This window comes from Fundulus heteroclitus, unplaced genomic scaffold (assembly GCF_011125445.2).
Source record: "Fundulus heteroclitus isolate FHET01 unplaced genomic scaffold, MU-UCD_Fhet_4.1 scaffold_47, whole genome shotgun sequence".
NCBI classification, from domain to species: domain Eukaryota; kingdom Metazoa; phylum Chordata; class Actinopteri; order Cyprinodontiformes; family Fundulidae; genus Fundulus; species Fundulus heteroclitus.
The window spans coordinates 819,484-841,287 of record NW_023396890.1 but is presented as its reverse complement, the minus strand read 5'-3'; the positions used below and the strand labels follow the sequence as shown (position 1 = coordinate 841,287).

General features: G+C 41.6%; 2 protein-coding genes across 4 annotated transcripts; one reads left to right on the top strand and one right to left on the bottom strand.

Annotated features, from left to right (window-relative positions):
* Positions 1-1,798: 1,798 nt before the first annotated feature.
* On the bottom strand, positions 1,799-17,393 carry wdr24 (WD repeat domain 24). 2 transcript variants are annotated; one of them, XM_036132054.1, is made up of 11 exons: positions 17,317-17,393; positions 14,909-14,984; positions 12,896-13,380; positions 10,940-11,117; positions 8,986-9,658; positions 7,398-7,498; positions 7,203-7,318; positions 7,012-7,116; positions 4,945-5,288; positions 4,661-4,845; positions 1,799-2,241 (listed from the first exon to the last, which is right to left on the bottom strand). In XM_036132054.1, exons 3-11 carry the CDS (start codon positions 13,374-13,376, stop codon positions 2,073-2,075), a joined length of 2,352 nt encoding a protein of 783 aa, XP_035987947.1. In that variant the 5' UTR covers positions 13,377-13,380; positions 14,909-14,984; positions 17,317-17,393; the 3' UTR covers positions 1,799-2,072. The 2 variants fall into 2 exon arrangements, with proteins under 2 accessions (XP_035987947.1, XP_035987946.1); XM_036132053.1 differs by lacking the exon at positions 17,317-17,393 and adding an exon at positions 16,883-16,987.
* On the top strand, positions 16,958-20,912 carry zgc:112496 (uncharacterized protein LOC541336 homolog). Of its 2 annotated transcripts, none has more exons than XM_012863105.3 (6): positions 16,958-17,074; positions 17,568-17,712; positions 19,098-19,191; positions 19,278-19,437; positions 20,347-20,499; positions 20,608-20,910. In XM_012863105.3, the coding sequence occupies exons 2-6, from the start codon at positions 17,591-17,593 to the stop codon at positions 20,769-20,771; spliced, it is 693 nt and encodes a 230-aa protein (XP_012718559.2). In that variant the 5' UTR covers positions 16,958-17,074; positions 17,568-17,590; the 3' UTR covers positions 20,772-20,910. The 2 variants fall into 2 exon arrangements, with proteins under 2 accessions (XP_012718559.2, XP_012718560.2); XM_012863106.3 differs by lacking the exon at positions 16,958-17,074 and adding an exon at positions 17,325-17,436 and having other exon boundaries at positions 20,608-20,912.
* Positions 20,913-21,804: the final 892 nt, after the last annotated feature.

Genomic DNA, 21,804 nt, shown 5'->3' with positions numbered 1-21,804 from the left:
TCCCTATTTTTTTTTGTAAAGTAACGACAGCGAATTTGTCTCGATGGGGTCCGGTGAGATTTAAAAGTCACCCAGGGGCCAAACACAAAGGGTAAAATGTTACCGCCACATGTTTTAATGAATGCGCTCTGAAGCACGGTGGTGGCAGAGTCATGCTGCGGGGGATCTTCAGCTGAACCCTGGAAAAAAACCTGTTAGAGGCTCCAAAGACGGACTCCCTTACCTCAAACTATAAAATAATATCTATAATAATAAATTAAGTTGACCCGTCTCTATTGGGTGATTCGGATGTTTGATTCAATCCAAATATTTTTAATGTTCTCACAAATAGAGTGAAGTAAAGCTTTCATGAATCTCAAATGTGGTTCAAAAGATTTTTCAGATGATTATCGAACCAGAAACGGACAAATTCAGCTCAGATTTCCTGAAAACCAATAAAGCGGCTCAACGGCAGAAAGAAATCAAATCCTCTGTAATGCTTGTGGCGCCCCCTATAGACGGGGCGGTGAGCCGCATCCTAAGCCTCTCCTGATGTCTGGTTCGCCTGCCAGCAGCGAGGACGGGGGTTAAAGCATGTCCATAAAGCAGGGCGGCCTAGTCAAAGGCCAGAATCTGACAGGACTTGATGAACTTTGCCATCTACTGGCAGCTCAGCAGTGAAAAGCTCCAGTTTCTGCCTGGAAATCGGCGTCTGTGTCATAAAATCCGAACAAAAGACGTGAAAGTTTGAAGCGGCAACAAAATCAAAATAAATTAAAGGCTTCATGAAGGTTTTGCTCATTTTCTCCCACTGGTCCAAAATCTCTACGGGATATCTTACCTGAAGCTTCACACTCTGAAGACGAAAGCCCGTAAGTGACATTTTCTTGGAATTTGTCCTTAATCTGAGCAGGTAAATAAGATTATCTCCCAATTGAATGAGTATTTTGACCCCTAAAAAAAGATAATTAGACATCCTGCTAGGGCTGGGCCATAAATCGATTTAATCGATTAATTCGAATTTATAATTCTTTAAGATTTCATTTTTGTAAAATCTGGATTTTATTTTGCCAATACACTCATTGGGTTTCCATGAAGAGAACAGCATGTGATGCTGAATATATGTTTAGGCAAATGTATTGTCAAAATATTGTTAATTGGAAACTTTTTTTTTTTACCATAATACGAGGTACTTCATTTACTTATTTACTTTTTTTTTTAACTTAGTTTGAAGTTCACAAGTGCAGTGAAGCCTGTTCTTAGCTCAATGTGTAATACCACTAGCAGCAAATGTTTTGTTATATTTTCATTGTTTATAATGGCACGGCTGCCATCTTGTTTTACATGTTTCACAGCTTGTTTTTAATTGCACTTTGAATTCAGGTCAACTCCCTGACAAAATGCTTGACATAAAAAGCAAGGTTTTAAAATAATTTCTTTAATTTCTTTTTATTAAACAAAAAGGAGGGAAAAAATCGATTAATCGGATTTGGTATGATAAAATCGGAGGTTTATTTTTTAATCCATATCACCCAGCCCTACATCCTGCACTTGAAATAATATGAATTGTTTCTATTTTAAGTGTAAAAATCTTATTCCATAAGCAGATAATCTTATTTACCTGCTCAGATCAAGAACAAATACAGTAATTTTACGTAAGATTTTACTTACAGTTCTTTTTTGCGATGCACATTACAGTCAGAGTTAATGTGAATACTTCCGGTTCTGACCCGGTTAACATCTGGGCCTACTGAGCCAGCGGGACCAGAACCGTGGTTTTCCCTCCACCGATGGAACAAACGGGCCTTTGGACCAGAACTGCTCGACATCTCAGGTGTTTTAATGAACCGCATTTCTCGTTGTTATAAATTAAACGTTTATACTTTATATACAATAGTTCAAAATAAATGTTAATCCGTAAAAACAAGGCGGTGTACATTCTGCTTATATGAAATAAAGTCACATTGAGTCTGCTCCTGAAGGCCGGTCCAAAGGGAACCTCTTTCAGAACCTTGGTCTGATCTCAGGAGGAGGAGGAGGAGGAGGAGGAGGAGGAGGAGGTCCTGGAGGCACCAGGATGTTCCTCCCTCCGCTCAGGTGTATTCGCACAGGTGACCACACCCGGCGGGGCAGTGGGCGTTGTTCCGGAGCCAGTTCATGATGTGCTCCAGGTGTCCGCCGTGGCTGCAGCCCTGACACCACACGAAGAGCCCCTTCACCACGTGGTGGCACACCGCGCACGCGCTGGCACACTGGCGACACCTGGAGGAGACACAGAGGAGGTGCAGGTCACAGCTCCTTCCACCGGGCCGGTTCGGTCCAAAACAAACGCTTTACACTGCAAAAATAGACCTAAAAATAAGAATTTATTCTTGAAATGAAACTATTTTTCCTTGGTTTGAGCAGGTAAATAGGACTATTTGCCAATGGAATAAGATTTTTGTACTTAAAATAGAAACAATTCATCTCTGTCATCTTATTTCAATCAGAATCAAGTTTAATCGCCAAGTAGGTTTGCACATACAAGGAATTTGACTTGGTGATGATGGTACAGACAGAAATAAGAATACAATAAAATAAAGTAAAATTAAATAAAATCAATATATATGCAGAAATAATATACATTTCAAGAAATAACATACATTTCAAGTGTAGTATATCTAATTATCTTATTTTAGGGGTAAAAATACTCATTCCATTGGCAAAAAATCTTATTTACCTGCTTAAATCAAGGGAAAATACATTAATTTCAAGAATATTTTACTTATTTTTAATTCTCTTTTTGCAGTGTAGAGACCCGTTTACTCGCCTTCAGTAAGAAAAGACAACTTAGAGGTTTTTTTTTATGAATATCTATGGGAGGAAATTTTGTTATTTTCAAATAAGCACCATTTTATTTCTAATTTTAGGTTTTAAAATGAAAGATTAACACAAAAAAATATTTTTTCCATCTATGGGATGTTGATGTTTGGGTAAAAATATGTAAAAAAAGAGAAAAAGCAAAGTTTCAAACCTAACCTAAAGTGTTAGGAAATTCTATGCTATCATTCCATGAAGAAAAACTTAAAACTGCTGAATAAAATCTGGATATATTTATTATTCTATGTCTTAAAACATGAGTTGGTCCTTCATGATTTTGGTGCATCCCCATCAGCCTTTCTGAACGATCATCTTCCGCCTCAAGGAGGCCCGGCGATATGGACCAAAAATTAGTATCTCAATATTTTTAGGCTGAATGCCGATATTTATCTCGATATGTTTTTCTGTTCATAATTATAAAAAACGGCCTCTCTGAATCAAAGCTTTATCCCAAATGTCTCTCAGGAACATTTTTAACAAACATCTGTAGATAAACATGAGAAACAGCTGAAAAAACAAACCTACTGGAACACATAAAAGTATATTTATTTATTTTGTTATTTATGTATTTATTTTTATTTATTTATTTTTTCCCCCCATATAAAAGCATATTTATATATCGATATTTTTTGGGCTGAATGCAGATATTTATCTCAATATGTTTTTCTGTTCATAATTATAAAAAAAGGCGTCTCTGAATCAAAGCTTTATCCCAAATGTCTCTCATGAACATTTTTTTATAAATATCTGTAGGTAAACATGAGAAACCGCTGAAAAAACAACCTACTACTAGGGCTGAACGATTTTGGAAAATAATCTAATTGCGATTTTTTTTCTTAATATTGCGATTTAATGTGATTTTTTCCCCCCAGTTTAATTTATCATGTCTTTTTAAATATATACAAACAACAAATCAATTTGTTTCCTCGCTGTGCAGATTAGTTGCTAAAAGACCCGCAGCATCTAAACTCTGAGCAGAAATGATTGCGTTCTGCCTACAATATATTTCAATCAAAATTGCAATTTTGACTTTTCTCCACATTAACCACAAGCAACAAAAATGGTCTCTAAATAAAGATGTTTGTAAACAAGGACTATTCAAAACAAGAACTTTTAATGTTTCTATTAATCAGAATATTATTCAAGAGAACAGCTTTTAGTTGATTTGGACATCAATCCTTGTTGGACATAAAGTGCAACCAACAAGCAAGTCTATGTATTAAACTGATTGACCTGTACTTAATGCTATGTATGATTATATAAACTCTAAAACAAGTAATAAAATTAGATTATCTCACTGCTGCAACTGTCTTCCCTTCCATGTGGAGGAAAACCCACTTTAAACATTTTACCAACACCTAATGGACGCGTCTAATTCACTAATTGTTACATAGCCAAAAATTGCAGACTCTGCGATTTGGAAATTGCGGTTTTTTAAAATCGCGATTATATTGAAAATGCGATTTATTGTTCAGCCCTACCTACTACATAAAAGTATAATTATATATCGATATTTTTAAAATCTCAATATATTACCCAGCTTAGTCTTAATACCTAAATCCTATAAAACCCCTCAGGATGTGAGCTGAAGGGACCGGATCGGACCAGAACCCAGGACTCTGGTCCTTCTTGATTCTGTCTGTTTGCGCCTGCCTTGGTAAATGTTCGTGGAAAACATTCATTCCCAGAATATCAACATATGACTGCATGGTCTAGCTAATGTCTGACCCCCGTGGCTTCAAACGTAGAACAAACTTCTGACGAGGACGTTAAAAAACTGGAAAGCAGAGAAGAAGCCAAGCGCTGAGTCGGGCGTTCGTACCTGTCACAGATCCATCCCTTGTTGCTCATTGGCCGCTTGCAGTTGGTGCAGTTGATGTGCAGCGTCGTGGACGTCTGGTTCAGGCAGGTGATGGCGCTGCAGGTGCTCAGCTTGATGACCTCGTTGGACACGTTCCACAGCTCGAAGCGCTGCAGCAGGTCTATGTAGGACATGTACCAGTGCTCCTGTGGAGGGCGGATCATAAAATCATATTAGGCAATAAAGCAACTATATTGTTTAAAAACAAAAAGCGCAGCGCTGCGTTCGGCGGCGGCCGTCAGAACCTGCGTCAGGTCGTCGATCTCCTTGCGGATCCGCTCTCCCAGCACGATGAGCACGGACACGGCCATCTGCACGTCGCCCTGCTCGGCGTAGTAGCTCAGCATCTCCCGCACGATGGGGCAGAAGAAGCTGGCGTGCAGATGCGGGCTGTACAGCGGCTGGGAGATGGAGATGAGCGAGAACGACTCGATGGGCGTCAAGCAGGTGACCTCCGCCTCGTTGCCGCTGACGTGCGGCGAGTCGGCCTTGTCCTGCTGCAGGTGCTCCGGGGCGGACGGGTTGTCGACGATCTCGTGGCGCAGCTGGAAGGCCTCCGGGGGCAGCGTGTACACCTGCTCCTCAGGTACTGCACAAGAAGAAGAAGAAGAAGAAGAAGGCGGCGTGGTCACGACCCGGAGGGAAGAGCTGCTGGTTTCACTGAGCTATAATATACACTGGAGTGCTGATTTTGCCGAAAAACTGAAGTCACTGGCCGCCATCTTGCTACTCCCTACTCTCACAGAATCCCACAGGATTTGGTTGCAACAACAAGCAGTTTTCTGGCTGTGTGAAAACGTTTCACAGGTAATTCTACAATCAGTGGATGTACTAACACTATCAACTACTAGGAAATTAGGTGCTGAAATATTTTACATGTTATTCATATTAAATATATATATATATATATATATATATATATATATATATATATATATATATATATATATATATATATATATATATATATATATTAGGGCTGGGCAAGTTAACGCGTTAATTTCGCGTTAACTCATTAGACTATTAACGGCGATATTTTCTTTAACGCGCGTTAACGCATGTTGCTCACATGCTTTTATTTTGTGAAGGTCTGTTGCTGCGGTGTAGGGGTTTGAATCAGAACAGTAGGTGGCGATAATGCGCCAATAACCTCGCTGTCAACCCAGCTTCGGATTCAGAGGAAGAAAGATGCTGGCCGGAAAAAAACAAAGCCGACATGCGGAAGGCGGTGTTTCCCGTTAGGCGAGGCGGTGAGTTGGCGAACGGAACAAGTTTTGTGCGGAGCGGAGCGGGGGGGTCTGCTTAGACGCCGTCGGTGAAGTCGCTTCTCGTTTCAAAGTATCCATGTGTTTTTGCCTGTTTTCCCCTGCCATTCACTATTTGCACGCGAGAAAGCAACAACAAAAAAACGCGTGTTAACGTCAAATAAACGCAAGCAACGCAAGCATATCGAGTTAGCAAGCATTTCAGTTTAAAGTTCTTCCAGCATGGAATATGACAGAAACAAGTTAGTTGTAACCACTGCCAAGTTAAACTTTGGTATTGAACATAAAATGGTAATGCTGCTCCCTGCTGTTACCTCAGAAATTGCCTGTTTTTGGTAGATTTTTTCCCCATAAAGAGAATTCCCTGTCAGTGGCAATAAGCTTTAATTTATTATTATTGCTATTTTTTGTTTTACATGTTTAAGTTGAGCTTTACACTAAATATGTGTTACTGATAAGTGCTACAAATGTTACAACACTTTTGTTCATATGGCAGCAGAACATTAAAATAAAAGTGCTGTTTACACTACTTTTGAATTCATTCTTGGAGTTTGTAAATACAATGCGATTAATCGCGATTAATCAGGGCGATTAATCGCGATTAAATATTTAATCATTGCCCAGCCCTAAAATATGTATATATAAGTATGTGTATATGTATATATGTATATATATGTATACATATATGTAAATACATGTTTTTGTATATTGTTATTTATATATTTATAAATGTTATGTATATGTTTAAATGAATAAAATGTAAAATATTTCAGCACATGACTTTCTCAGTACTTGATAGTTTTAGAACATAACATAAAAGTATATGGCATTTGACATTTTAAAAGTCTTAAGCCCCCCCTGAACATGAGAAAATCCTCGTTATTCGATGCTGTAGTGCACATATTCCCTAGTTACTGGAGGAAAATAGGGAGTACCAATATGGCGGCTGGTGGCTTCAAACCGACTCGTTCTAACAGCGGCTATTAGCACTCCAGTGTATTATATAGCTCAGTGGCTGGTTTCCCATCGGATGAGAGCCGGACTCACCCGCCTGGTTGTCGTGATCCATGGGATACAGGTCGTCGTCGTCCAGCTCGGCATCGCCAAACATGTACTCCGTAGGGCCGTCGCTGCCCTCCGTCTCCTCGTTTTCTGCGAATGATGTCAGGCGGGTTAATGTGAGACCGGCTGGAATCAGCAGAAGCGACAGGAAGTGTGTCTGAACCGGCAGCTTTTACCCTCGTTGTTGTTGCTGATGTGCGAGTTCCCCGGCTCCAGGTGGATGTTGTCCTGCCTGCTTTCGCCTTTGCAGCGCTCCAGTCGGCTCTCTGGACCCATTTCCTTCATGCTGAAGCTGGAAGGAAAAAAACACCCCAGCGTTCAGGTTTGCTCCACAATCGAGCGGCAAGCTTGGCGGTTCTTCGCTCCGTCACCTGTTCATCAGCGGCAAGCTGCCGAGTTTGCTGAGGTTATGGTTTGGACCGGGCGCCGGGTCAGAGAACATGATCCTCAGCATGGTCCATGTGGTGGAAACCTTACAGGTAAACAAGGTATCAGGATTTATATTCAATTCAATTTTATTTCTATAGCACCAATTCCCATCACGTCATCTCAAGGCTCTTTCCAAAGTCAGACTCCATCAGATCCTCCATGTTGGTGAGAAAGTTTCCTCTCTAAGGAAACCCAGCAGGTTGCATCAAGTCTCTCCAAGCAGCATTCACTCCTCCTGAAAGAGCGTAGAGCCACAGTGGACAGTCGTCTGCATTGTTGATGGCTTTGCAGCAATCCCTCATACTGAGCATGCATGAAGCGACAGTGGAGAGGAAAACTCCCCTTTAACAAGGAGGAGAACCTCCAGCAGAACCAGAACCAGGCTCAGTGTGAACGCTCATCTGCCTCCACCCACTGGGGCTTAGAGAAGACAGAGCAGAGACACAGAAAGCACAGAAGCACACATTGACCCAGGAGTACTTTCTATGTTAGAGAAGACAGAGCAGAGACACAGAAAGCACAGAAGCTCACATTGACCCAGGAGTACTTTCTATGTTAGAGAAGACAGAGCAGAGACACAGAAAGCACAGAAGCTCACATTGACCCAGGAGTACTTTCTATGTTAGATGGTAATAGTGGATGATCTGCCTCCCCTGATGATGTCACAGCTAACAGAACGCCAGACCAGGTGTACCTTCTATGAAGAGAAAAATGACAGAGAACTAAAAGTTGAAATAATAGTAAACAATGCAGATTGGAGAGCAGTAGGAGAACTCAGCAGAGAGAGAGAAATAGACCCTGATGTCCTCCAGCAGCCTAAGCCTATAGCAGCATAACTATAGAGGTAGCTCAGGGTAACATGAGCCACTCTGACTAGAAGCTTTGTCACAAAGGAAAGTTTTAAGATTAGTCTTAAAAGTAGACGGGGTGTCTGCCTCACGGACCAAAACTGGGTGTTGGTTCCACAGGAGAGGAGCCTGATAGCTAAAGGATCTGCCTCCCATTCTACTTTTAGAGACTCTAGGAACCACCAGCAGACCTGCAGTCTGAGAGCGAAGTGCTCTGTTAGGAACATACGGGGTAATCAGAGCTCTGATATATGATGGAGCTTGATTATTAAGGGCTTTATACGTTAGAAGAAGAATATTAAATTCTATTCTTGATTTAACAGGAAGCCAATGAAGGGAAGCTAAAATTGGAGAAATATGATCCCTCTTGTTGATTTTCATCAGAACTCTTGCTGCAGCATTTTGGATCAGCTGAAGACTTTGAACTGCATTTTGATGTAAAGGTACTATAAAATAAATACTTAATAAATAACTTATTCAGCTACTTTATCTGGATTTCATGTGATGGAACAAAAAGTAGAGGTTTAAGCAACATTTCTGACAGATGTAAAGTGAATTTAATAAGGCTGCTGCAGCCCAGACTTTCTTTTTTAAAATAAAAATGGCCGTTTATCGATGTAACGACGTGTGGAAAAGTTAAAGCGTTACTTAGAGACAGAGCTGGATCAGCACGCCGTCTCACCTGCGGCCTTTTGAGCTCCCGGGCCACCTTGGCGTTGTGGTCACACAGCTCCGTGAACGGCTTCCCGCTGAGGAGGTAGCGCTGCGCCGTCTTCACAAACCAGTCCATGCGATTGCTGTCCAGGTCGGTCTCAAAGACACTCAGAGCGCTGGAGACGTGGGCGAACTGCTCCGTGGGGTTGGGCTTCTTGAAGGAGAAGAAGGGGTAGCGGCGGTCCCCTCCGGCGTAGGGCTTCCTGCCGGCGTCGCTGCTCACCAGACTCTCGTTGACGGCGAAGGCCAAGTCGCCCATCAGTCCGAAGCACAGCCCCTCCGGGTTGGCCTTGTCCACGGGACGCATGGCGTCCTTAAACATGTGCTGGTAGAGCGTGCTGTCTTTGGAGCCAGAGAGCAGGTAGTGAGGGTCGTGCTGGTGGCGCCACACGATCCCCGTGGTCACGTCTTTATGCTCCTCGAAGGTGGCGAAGGGGATGAACGGGCGGCGGATATCCCACACGTAGATGTTGTGGTCCACCATCATGGAGCAGGTGGCCAGGTGAAACTTCCTCTCCGGGCGCCATTTAACCCGAGCCACCGAGGCGATGGTCTGGACGCAGTAGATCTCCTTGGCCCGGTTGGTGGTCATGTCCCACACCTTCACCATCTTGTCTCTGCCCCCTGTGGCCAGCCAACCCCTGGAAAATGTAACGGGACAGAAATGGGTGGTGAAACAACTTACCATAACTTCCAGACTATAAGGCGCACTTAAAATCCTTAAATCTTCTCTAAAGTTGATGGTGCACCTTATATATGATTAAAGTTGTGTTTGCTGACTGATTTTATGGTACAATGAGCTCAGAAATCTGTTAAAATGTGTAAATATGACTTTGGTTAGGAACGAAGTCTCTCCGCTCAGTGGATATTAGGAGCATTACGGTACACTGTGTCTCTACCTGAGGACCCCTGAGCTGTCTACCAGACTGCCTGACTGTAATGTCTAAACTAGAAGTGTATTCATGTAAGGCAGCCTGGAGTATGTGCTAGCAACAATAAACCTAGTAAGTTAATTCAATATAAAAGTTTATTTTGGCCTTATGTTAGAAACAGTGAATATTACACTGCAAAAACGAACTAAAAATAAGTAAAATGTTTCTAAAATTATTTTTCCTTGATTTGAGCAGGTAAATAAGATGATCTGCCAATAGAATAAGATTTTTGCACTTAAAATCAGAGCAATTCATCTCCATCATCTTATTTCAAGTGCAGTTTATCTAATTATCTTATTTTAGGCGTCAAAATACTTATTCCATTGGCAGATCATCTTATTTACCTGCTCAAATCTAGGACAGAAACACTAAATTTAAGAACATTTTACTTATTTTTAGATCAGTTTTTGCAGTGTAGGAGCATTACGGTACAGTGTGTCACTACCTGAGGACCCCTGAGCTGTCTACCAGACTGCCTGACTGTAATGTCTAAACTAGAAGTGTATTCATGTAAGGAGTACGCGCTAGCAACAATAAACCTAATGTTTATTTTGGCCTTATGTTAGAAACAGAGCAGTGTAATCCAGCTACTTTGTCCTCCCACAGAGACGGACAGAGAGATGTGGACGTGAAGGCACAGAGAGCAAAAAGGGAATTAAAAGTAGGTAAATTTTGTTTGTAATGAGTATATTTTTCCTTCATTTGAGCAGGTAAATAATTTGCCATTGGAATGAGTATTTTACCCCTAAAATAAGATAATTATATATCCTGCACTTGAAATAAGATGGAGATGAATTGTTCTTATTTTAAGTGCAAAAATCTTATTCCGTTGCTAAATAATATTATTTACCTGCTCAAATTAAGGAAAAATACACTGATTTCAAGAAAAGCGTACTTACTTTTAGTTCCCTTTTTGCAGTGAGGAGTGATATTACACACTTAGGAAGCGTAATGCTGAGGGGACGGCTCTCTGCAGCAGGTCTGGTTTACCTGTCGTCAGGGTGCCAGTCGCAGCAGAACACGGGCCCAGTGTGAGCCGTGAACATCCGCTCGTAGCGGTCCGGCCGTCTGATGTCCCACAGCTGGACGTTACCGTTTTCAAAGGAGGCGGCGAAGGTGAAGTAGTCCTTCATGCTGAACTGGACGTCTCTGACGCTCTCCGACTGACCTGCACAACACAAGCACAATCAGGGGAATAAAAACCAGGAACCAGAGCCTTTTACAGCTTTAAGCTTCTTACCACGTTCACAGAGTACATAAAATACTTTTATTTCTAAAAATGTAGTGCACTGCCATGGACTTAAAATAGTTCGGCCAGCTGATAAGGAAGGCTGGTTCTGCTCTGGAGGTGGTGGAAGAAAGACGGACCCTTCATAAAATTATGGAAAATCCACAGCATCACTATCTACTACAACCCTTTGCTGAATGAAAGTTTGATTCATATTTAATCTCCTTTTGGGATTAATAAAGTTCATTTTTAATTGACCTGAATTTCAATTAGAGCCCAACATACAGAAACTGAACTGGTCTTGATCAAAGGTAACATATGACTATGTGGACCTGGAGTCTGTTAAATAAATAAATGAATGATAGTTTTATTTTAAACACCATATATTTTTTGTAGGAGAAAAATCTGCAGCATATTTTTTTCTCTGTTTGTTGCAGCCCTTATAGACAAAAAAAGTAATATAAAAATCTGACTGGTATTGACACCCCATCTACTTTTAAGACTAATCTTAAAACTTTCCTTTGTGACAAAGCTTCTAGTCAGAGTGGTTCATGTTACCCTGAGCTATCTCTATAGTTATGCTGCTATAGGCTTAGGCTGCTGGAGGACATCAGGGTCTGTTTCTCTCTCTCTGCTGAGTTCTCCTACTGCTCTCCAATCTGCATTGTTTGTTGTTATTTCAGCTTTTAACTCATTTTTCTCTTCATAGAAGGTACACCTGGTCTGGCGTTCTGTTAGCTGTGACATCATCAGGGGAGGCAGATCATCCACTATTACCATCTAACATAGAAAGTACTCCTGGGTCAATGTGAGCTTCTGTGCTTTCTGTGTCTCTGCTCTGTCCTCTCTAACATAGAAAGTACTCCTGGGTCAATGTGAGCTTCTGTGCTTTCTGTGTCTCTGCTCTGTCTTCTCTAAGCCCCAGTGGGTGGAGGCAGATGAGCGTTCACACTGAGCCTGGTTCTGGTTCTGCTGGAGGTTCTCCTCCCTGTTAAAGGGGAGTTTTCCTCTCCACTGTCGCTTCATGCATGCTCAGTATGAGGGATTGCTGCAAAGCCATCAACAATGCAGACGACTGTCCACTGTGGCTCTACGCTCTTTCAGGAGGAGTGAATGCTGCTTGGAGAGACTTGATGCAACCTGCTGGGTTTCCTTAGAGAGGAAACTTTCTCACCAACCTGGAGGATCTGATGGAGTCTGACTTTGGAAAGAGACTTGAGATGACATGATGGGAATTGGTGCTATATAAATTAAACTTCATTAATTATTGGCCAAGAAAAGCATGATTGCTACATCTCTAACTATTATGCAGCATTTTCTAAGGCCCCGTCCATACAGAGACGAGATTAGGTGAATCTGAAAAGTTTTTTTTTTTTTTTTTTTTAGATCCAGTGCTTTGGGAGACCATAAACAATTTTTTCAAACGGGTCCCATATCAGATACGTTTCAAAACGCCGGTTTCATGTTTCTGTGTGTAGACGCGAGGCAACATAAAGATCACGCTGAAGATGCGTAGATGTCTGTCTCTGCTGCTGTGTCACAGCGCCACCAATGGGCCCGGCATACTTACTACAGCGTTTTCAGATGTGTTCTCGTGTGGACGCACATTTTTTTCTTTAATCGTTTCTGAAAATTGACCGTGTGTCGCTTTGTGTGGCCCAAAAATGATAAACCCTTTTATTCTATGTGTGCTGTATATTATTTTTAGGTTAGATTACCTGAGAAGGTGCTAACAGACTCCTTTTTGCGCAGATCAAAGCACTTCATGAAGCCGTCCTGGGATCCGCTCAGCAGCATGTAGGCCTCCGTGGGGTGGAAGCACACTTTATTGACGGTGCGCTTGTGCTCGGTGAACAGCTGGTCCTGCTTGTTGCGGGAAGGTTTGCCCAGGTTCCAGGTGACCACGGCGCCGTTGGTGGCGGCCGTGGCCAGCAGGTTCTCCTCCATCTGGTGCCACATGACGTCGGCGCAGCTGAAGTTCAGCGACGGTTTGCGGCCGACGCGCAGATTCAGCTTCTCCACGAACTGCTCCTCCTCCAGGGCGTAGATCTTGAAGATGTTGCGTCCGGCGACGACCACCTGCGTGGCGTCCCGGCACACGCTGATGGCGTTGGCCGGAGCGTCCAGGTGGCAGAACATGGTGCGGCCGGAGATGCTGTTGCTGCCAAGGGCCGTCGTAACCCGGGACATTTTCTCCATGTTCCTACGTCAGATTAAAGCGGACAGAGTTACAACAGAGCAGTTACATATTCCCCCAACAGGTGGCGCTCACGATAAGTAACAACATTAGGGGTCCGTTCTTCGTACGTCGCTAACTCAGTTAGCAGGATTTCATTGTTGACGATTTGGCATGATCTTGGATCGTTTGGTTCTTCGAAAGACATCCTGGACTTGTTGTCATAGCAACATGTGCGGCAGATTAAACCTGCTCGCTAACAGGATTATTTCATGTAAACAGGATTAGATCGCAGCTGCAAAAGCGGAGGAGATGGGAAGTCTGTCGTATCCATGTCCATTTTTACGACAGCAACCTGTTGCGGAAGATGCAAGAATAATTTCAGAGCTTTATGAATTAATCGCGTATTGCGCAATAGACGGGATCCTTTAGCGCAGCGCGAGATTTTTCTTGGTGGCTGTTATAAACAGACAAACACATAATTTAACAGTGGCTTTTAAAGAGGAAAAGGTGATGTTGGAGCCATAAATAGAAAATATTTAAGTTATTTGTATGATGGTTTGCTTTTTATTTTTATCCTATTCAGTAAGAAGATTTGTTCGGGCCATTTTATTGTGAAGTTTAGTTTTACTTCGAAAGGCTTGCTTCCTGTCGAGCCGTATATTGTATTAGAAAAAACTATGGACGGATTATCTAGACACGGAGCAATACAGTTTTACCGTGTAAACTGTGGATGACTTGGAAAAGGAACAACTTCATTTTTTATAGATGAAGATTTTTTTTTGTTAAAATTCCCAGTTTGCACGTGTCCTTTACTTCCAGTGTCTAAGGAATGACACCAAAATTTGTATCTCTTGACATAACAAGTGGCTTTTTAAAATAAAGTATAATAATCAAAGGCTACCATTTTGTAGAATATTCTTGTATTTCACTTTTACTTGTTCCCATGTTCTAGTTGGTCCCGTGGAGGCTCTGATATAAAAGAACAAAGTAAATATAAAATTATTAAAATGCAAAAATTCATACTGTAGAAAGTGATAGAAACATCTACCATGACAGTATTTACGCATTAATTTGTCTGCTACTTTTTGCCAGCCCTCTCTCCTGGCTTTAACAGACTTTGAGGTGTTTTAATTAATGACTCAAATTCGGCATAACCTTCCAAGCTCTTGTTCTGCTTGGGAGAAAAACTGTGGGCGTTCTTTGTTCATGCTGAACAGCCAATAGCAGCGCTGCTGATCATTGTTTCTACTATCGATACATTTCCCCTTTTAAACAAACGCATGAACAGAGTTATCTCAGATAACTCAATCCAGCCATACTAATCGTAAACAACAGGTGTGTTTGAAGAACCCAATTAGCCGGATCAGGATTAGCCGGATAAAATCATCTTGGATGTGTAATTTGATCTCGGATGTTTTAAGCAACGTACGAAGAACAGACCCCAGAGCCTTACCCTTAGGTTGGAGGGGGCAAACAGAGGATCAGTAAGTTACAAAACAATAAATTAGCATACTCTAAACATAACAGTAAGTATATCAACTGGACTACTGACTTTGAGAAGAACTGAGGGCCTCATCAATCTCTGCAGCTGGACAAAGTCCTCCTCATGTGCTCCCATGAGAGGCAACCTATGAAAGAGAAACTGCTGAGTCAACATTTTACATGACAATATCACCTGAGATTCTCGGGCTAATCAAGCAGCTTATGATAAAATAAAAGTACGAGCTAAAACTATAATTTTTCGCAGAAAAGAGAAGCGTACACGAATGCAGCAAAATGTATAAAAAGGCTTCTCAGGTTACAAGACATTTGCCTCTATAAGGCACCAGATAAAAACCCATAAAATTAGACAATGATCCTGTTACTGAATAGAAAATATCAAGCACAATTGATAACAAGCAAATGGATATTTTAGATAACAATTATATCCTCATATCTGAATACATTAAACTGACTGTAGAGATTAAGCTGGAAAAATTTTGCACTTTACCAAGAAAATGTTTTTCATATGTTGTCGCTCAGACTGAGAAGAAAAAAATGTCCCAACCATGTTTTGCTCAGAGAATATCACCTTTTGGGAAATCTTTTAGGGTCGTTTCATATTGCTTACAGAATTGATTTAAACTTTGTTTATTTTGTGCGCTTGGTCAAAGTCTGACACATCTTCCTTTAAAATGCTCACAGCCCAGCGCAAGGTCCTGAAAACGTTGTATTACACATAGTTTTAAGTTAGAATATGTTTTGTGTTCAAATATAATTAGTGAATTTACAACTAAACTGAGTTCAAATCACTTTGATACATTAAAGGAGCTATAAGTAAGATATTTACTGTAAAATCTACCTACATTATTCTCATTTCTCACCCAGGATGGAAGCAACATTCCCTAGAAACAATCGATCCTCTCCATCACCAACGTCTGAGTCACGTTTTTCTCATTTCAAACGAGGTACGGTCTGCTTAGGTTCAGAATGTAGCCAGTGTTTACTTCCTGCTTCCTCAGCCAATCATATTAGAGCTCCCAGGGTTCCCAAAGCAGAGCGCAGCGTTTGGCATTTTATGTTGGCAAAAGAGCAGCAGCCTGCAAACATGGCAGCCAGTAAGAGAAGCGGACCAGAAATAAAAGAGAATACAACATCATATATCTGTCCTGTGTTATTAAAAATTCACAACAGCAACACAGAGTTTAAAAACGGCATGTTAGATTGTGATTGGCAAGCTGTTGTACCAACTTCAGCCACAAAGTGTCAGTACTACTCATAGCTCCTTTAAGCTCTGGAGGTTTTTGATATATATAATAGTGAAAATGTGAATGCAACGGGTGAGTTAACAGGATGTATTAAAGGTTTTAAAAGGTTACCGTTTCAAAACAGCTAAAAAATCCCATCATGCTTTTCCTGCCGTCCTTTTAAAGAGAAGTCAGAGAAAAGTGCTGGACTGGAGTGATGCCCTAAGGAGCCATGTGGTCCCTCCCCCACCTGTTGCTGGTCAACTGACAAAGAAGGCTAACATGGATTTGGATGTTTTGGGAACACTGCTAAGCAGTATTACAATAAAAGTATCCATAACATTTATTTACTGTGTCAACATTAATAGAACTGAGTTGTATATTGGCATTGTTGCCTTGCAGCAAGAAGGTCCTGGGTTCAAATCCTAGCTAGGGGGCCAGAGTTTGCATGTTCTCCCCATGCAGACGTGTGTTTTCTTCCCGCTGTCCAAAAACATGCTTGGTAGGTTTAATTTGTCTGTCCAGATTGCCTGAGGTATGAATGTGTTTTCTTTTTATTATAATAAGCCTCTCTTATTTGTCACTGCAATATACATTCCAATGAAAGTTGTCCTCTGCATTTAACCAGTTTGGCCCATGCCTACGTCACCCACAAATTAATATTACTAGAAAAAATTTTGTTTGAAAAGTTTTGATTCCATGCAATAGTTTAAAATCAAGCTAATTCATAAGCATATTCTTCACCATGCGTATGAGGGCTGTTTACATTTTAACCACAGCCATGTGAGTGTCCCAATCACCTGATTGATAAGCAACACCTCGGTGCTCACGCAAAGATCATCCCTGGAGCAACATGTGCAAGAAGAACATCCAGCCTGCACTTTCCTAACCTCTCCGTTTCCTAACGCGGGTTTTCCCGACCCGCCGCGGCTTCATTTCCCTCCTAAAGCTGTGAAACAGTCCGGGGACCTTCGCTGCTCTTCGCCCGGCCGGTGAGTAGCACAGAAAGCAGCTCAGCTCCGAGAACACTCCGCTCACTTCCACCATAAACAAGACTGCGGTGTGATGCTAACATTAGCCGCTTAACCCAGAACGTTTCCACACGGGAAGCGCGAAGGAACCAGCGTTTGGGCTTTAAGTGTAAATTATTAAGACAAACGCGATACAAAATAAAACATGAAAGTTTATCAACTTAAGTAATAACGAAAAATAAAAACGTTTTCAAACTACAAACCTTATGTTCTGAAGCAGCTGCTAACTGCTCGCAACACCGGAAGTAGCATTTAGCTAAGATCTCGCGGGAATTCCGGGAGGCACCCTTCACCTGAAGACCGGGAAGATTGTTAAAACTAATGTAAAGCTGTGTTTTCCCAGTATAACTGATATGGATTCAGCCGAGCAAACAATTACACGTTTGTTGAAGTGCTTTTTATTGGGTTTTATGACCTAATTTAAGCAATTTTTTTTTTCTTCTGGCACTTTTAGTTGATGCTGGGACTCCTGGCCTGATGAGCGCTCTGTTCAGCTGTGGCCAAGCGGCCTCCTGGAGGAAGGTGTATGGCAGCTACTGGGATGTGCTGGAGGCCAGAGCCAAAGCCAACAAACCTAAACTTCTACAGCTTGACAGATGGTAACTTTCCTGTTTTGATTCAGTCCCCCTCCCTATAACTCCCAATATTTTATAATAACCCCCAATATTCACATCCATGAAGGTCTTCTTTGTCACCTTAGAACCACAAACTTATTGGGTTTTCTTGTAAACTGTCTTGGAGCCAGTTTTTTGCTGCAATTACAGCTGCAAGTCTTCGGGTGTGTTTGGTGTACAGGTTTCCATATTTACGGCTGTAGCCGTTCTGCTGGAAGGTGAACCTCCTCCCCCGGTTTTAGGTCTCTTCAGCCTTTACGAGGTTTTCTCACAGGATTGCACTTTTTTCACATGGAAAAAGTGTTTAACGTGGAGGCCTGACTGGAGCATCTCATCCATATTTGTGGAAAACAAGACTCCTTTTTGGCTTTGTTTCCCAAATAGTGACCCTTTTTAAAATTCACCCTCCTGAGCTGTGGATCTCTGCAGCTCCTCCAGAGCCACCATGGTCCTCCTGCTTCTCTGATCAATGCTCTCCTGGTCCAGCCTGTCAGTCCAGGTGGACGTCCATGTCCTGGTAGGTCTGCAGGTGCTCCATCCTCTCTCCAGATCCAGATGATGATCAGAGTTCTGGGAGGTTCTGTAGAACCTGACCCTGCTGTAAACTGGACCAGAACCTCCTCCCTGCCACTGTACTAGCTGTTTCAGACCGTTACATTTAATTTTGTTACTCTTAGCTACACTGCAAAAACAGATGCAAAAACAAATAAAATGTTCTTAAAAGTTAGTCTATTTGTCCTCGATTTGTGCCAGTAAATAAGATTATCTGCCAATGGAATGAGTATCTTTACCCCTAAAATAAGATAATTAGACATCCTGCACTTGAAATAAGATGATGGAGATGAATTGTTCCTATTTTAAGAGGAAAAATCTTGTTCCATTGGCAAATAGTCTTATTTACCTGCTCAAATCAAGGACAAATACACTTATTTTAAGAAAATTTAACTTATTTTTAGTTCTGTTTTTGCAGTGTATCATGTCTATATTGTTTCTGTTGCAGTTTTAAGTCGCCACCAGTGCACCTGGACAGGTTGCTCCTATATAGCCCGACCAGGGGGCCTTTAGTTAACAGGACACTAGCTTAGCTTCCAATCCACTTTATTTATATTGCACAATTTTAACAAACACAAGGTTTCCAAAGTGTGGTACAACAAAATAATACCCGCTAAATATATAACACAATAAAAGATGAAGCAGACAAGAAGCTTAGCTTATTTCTTTAGGTTAATTGTCTAAATCAGTACTGTGATGGAATCTACATATTCACATAAGACCACACAGGAAGTTTTACGTTAGTCTCTCCCGTTTTTTACGTTAACGTTGTCTCTGACGTGTGATTAAAGCCGGCTGACCCACGTGTCTGTGATCAGGTATCAGGAGGAGCTGCCTGCGCTGATCTCCAGTCGACCGGACAAACACCTCACTCTGTCAGAGCTGGTGAAGCTGATGGAGTGGAAGCTCACTGTAAGGGCCTCCCCAGAGTCTTCTGAAAACGGCTCTCACGCTAACCGCCAGCGTAACACCAGTCTGTCGCATGTCTGCGTCTCCAGAGAGGGAAGTTCAGGCCGCGGCTGCAGCAGCTGGTGGCCTCCAACGCTGAGGCCACGGTTCAGAGATGTTCCAGAAAGGCGTTCAGCCTCCTCCCCGACGTGCAGGCTGCCATCGCAGAGCTCAGCGCCCTGAAAGGAGTCGGCCCTGCCACCGCCTCAGGTTGCCATTTTCCTTCACTGTGCATGAATAAAGCAGCGGTTAACCACACTGGGATACCAGGGAGTAGGGCTGAACAATTAATCGCATTTTCAATATAATCGCGATTTAAAAAAATGCAATTTCCAAATCGCAGAGTCTGCAATTTTTGGCTATGTAACAATCAGGGAATTAGACACGTCCATTAGGTGTTGGTAAAATGTTTAAAGTGGGTTTGCCTCCACATGGAAGGGAAGACAGTTGCAGCAGTGAGATAATCTAATTTTAATACTTGTTTTAGAGTTTATATAATCATACATAGCATTAAGTTCTGGTCAATCAGTTTAACACATAGATTTGCTTGTTGGTTGCACTTTATGTTCAACAAGGTTTGATGTCCAAATCAACTAAAAGCTGTTCTCTTGAATAATATTCTGATTAATAGAAACATTAAAAATTCTTGTTTAAAATAGTCCTTGTTTACAAACATCTTTATTTAGAGACCATTTTTGTTGCTTTTTGTTAATGCAGAGAAAAGTCAAAATTTTGGTTGAAATATATTGTAGGCAGAACGCAATCATTTCTGCTCTGAGTTTAGATGCTGTGGGTCTTTTAGCAACTAATTTGCACAGCGAGAAAACAAGTTGATTTATTGTTTGTATATGATTAAAAAGACATGATAAATTAAACTGGAAAAAGAAAATCGCATTAAATCGCAATATTAAGAAAAAAAATCGCAATTAGATTATTTTCCAAAATCGTTCAGCCCTACCAGGGAGTTGCTTAGAGGAGTAGGGTATTGATTTTTCAATAAGTTCACAGGATCCTGCTCTAAAGCCAGACAGCTTAGCGGGCTCTCTCCTAAAGTAGTTTGTATTCTCTTCATGCCTGCGTGCAGCTCGGTTCGTGGCTGACTGTCCGTTTTTATTCCAGCTGTGTTGGCAGCAGGAGCTCCAGAAGTGGCTGCATTCATGTCTGATGAGGCGATGGAGAGCGTACCGGGGCTGAAGCCCATCCAGTACACAGCCAAGCACTACGCTCTGTACCTGGAGAAAATGACCGCGCAGTCTGCAAAACTCAACCAGGGTAAGAGCGTCTGCATCATCAGTTTAACGCGCCTGATTCTGGTTAGGATGCATGTTTCTCAACGTTTTGGACCAAGTGAAGAGTCGTCGCTTTGCCTTTTGTCCTCAGTGGATCCGCAGCAGGACTGGACGCCCCACAGGCTGGAGAAGTGTTTGTGGGCGATGACCACAGCCACCAAGCAGCAGCTTCCTCTTCTGAAGGACCTGGACCTGAAGGACGGCGCCGCGCAGACCTCCGACCAGAGACCGGCCAAGAGGCTTAAAGCTTCCTGAAAAAACCCAAAATCTTCCACCGTCTGACGTTTTAAATGTTTGTAGCTTTTTTACAGAAAGAATAAAGTTTTCTTAATGAAAGAAAATGTGTATCTGCAACGAGTTTGGATTCATGCACTGCAAAAAAAAACAAATTAAAAATAAGTCAAAATTTCTTGAAATTAGTGTATTTGTCCTTAATTTGAACAGGTAAATAGGATGATATGCCAATGAAATGAGTATTTTTACACCTAAAATAAGATAATTAGATAAAATACACTTGAATTAAGATGATGGAGATGAGTTGCTCCTATTTTAAGTGCAAAAATCTTATTCCATTGGCAGATAATTTAAACTTGCTGCTGAAATCAAGGACAAATACACTAATTTCAAGAAAACTATTTTCAGACATGTTTTTGCAGTATGCAATCCATTCTTGCTCTATTTTAGCAGTGAAATCCTTCATTTGTCCAGTTAAAGTGCCTCTCACAGCTCTGCATCCACTCATCATGGAGCTTTCATGATTTATTAAGAAATCACGTCCTTTTTGTAGCTTTCCTCCAGCTTCTAGTGTCTCCGACCTCCATTATTGGCAGAATTATATCATATATTTTAAAGCGGTTTAAAAGTCATGTAAAGCAAAGTGGGTGGCATGCTGTGGGACTGTTGCTGCCAGAGGTACCAGTTTACTGCACGAAGCAGGTGGAGCAAAGATCTCTGCAGCTTAACTTCAAACCAACGATGGTTATTTCATCAGGATGATCCAAAACACACATAAAAACCAGTTCTGAGATGGATGACGCAGGTCAGCTTAAGGGTTCTGGAATGACCCGTCCCAAAGATCCGGTTGAAAATGTCTTAAAGGCTTATCTCAACTGAAAAAAACAAACCAATAAAGCCCCAGATTTTAATTTAGCTGCACAATATATGAAATGTAATCTCAGTGTTTGTGAGATCCCAATTTGTAGGACATTTAACTTGACATTATTGGGGGTTTATGTAATATTTCAGCCTGATTTTACAATTTGGATAAAGGAAATGCACAATAAATTAA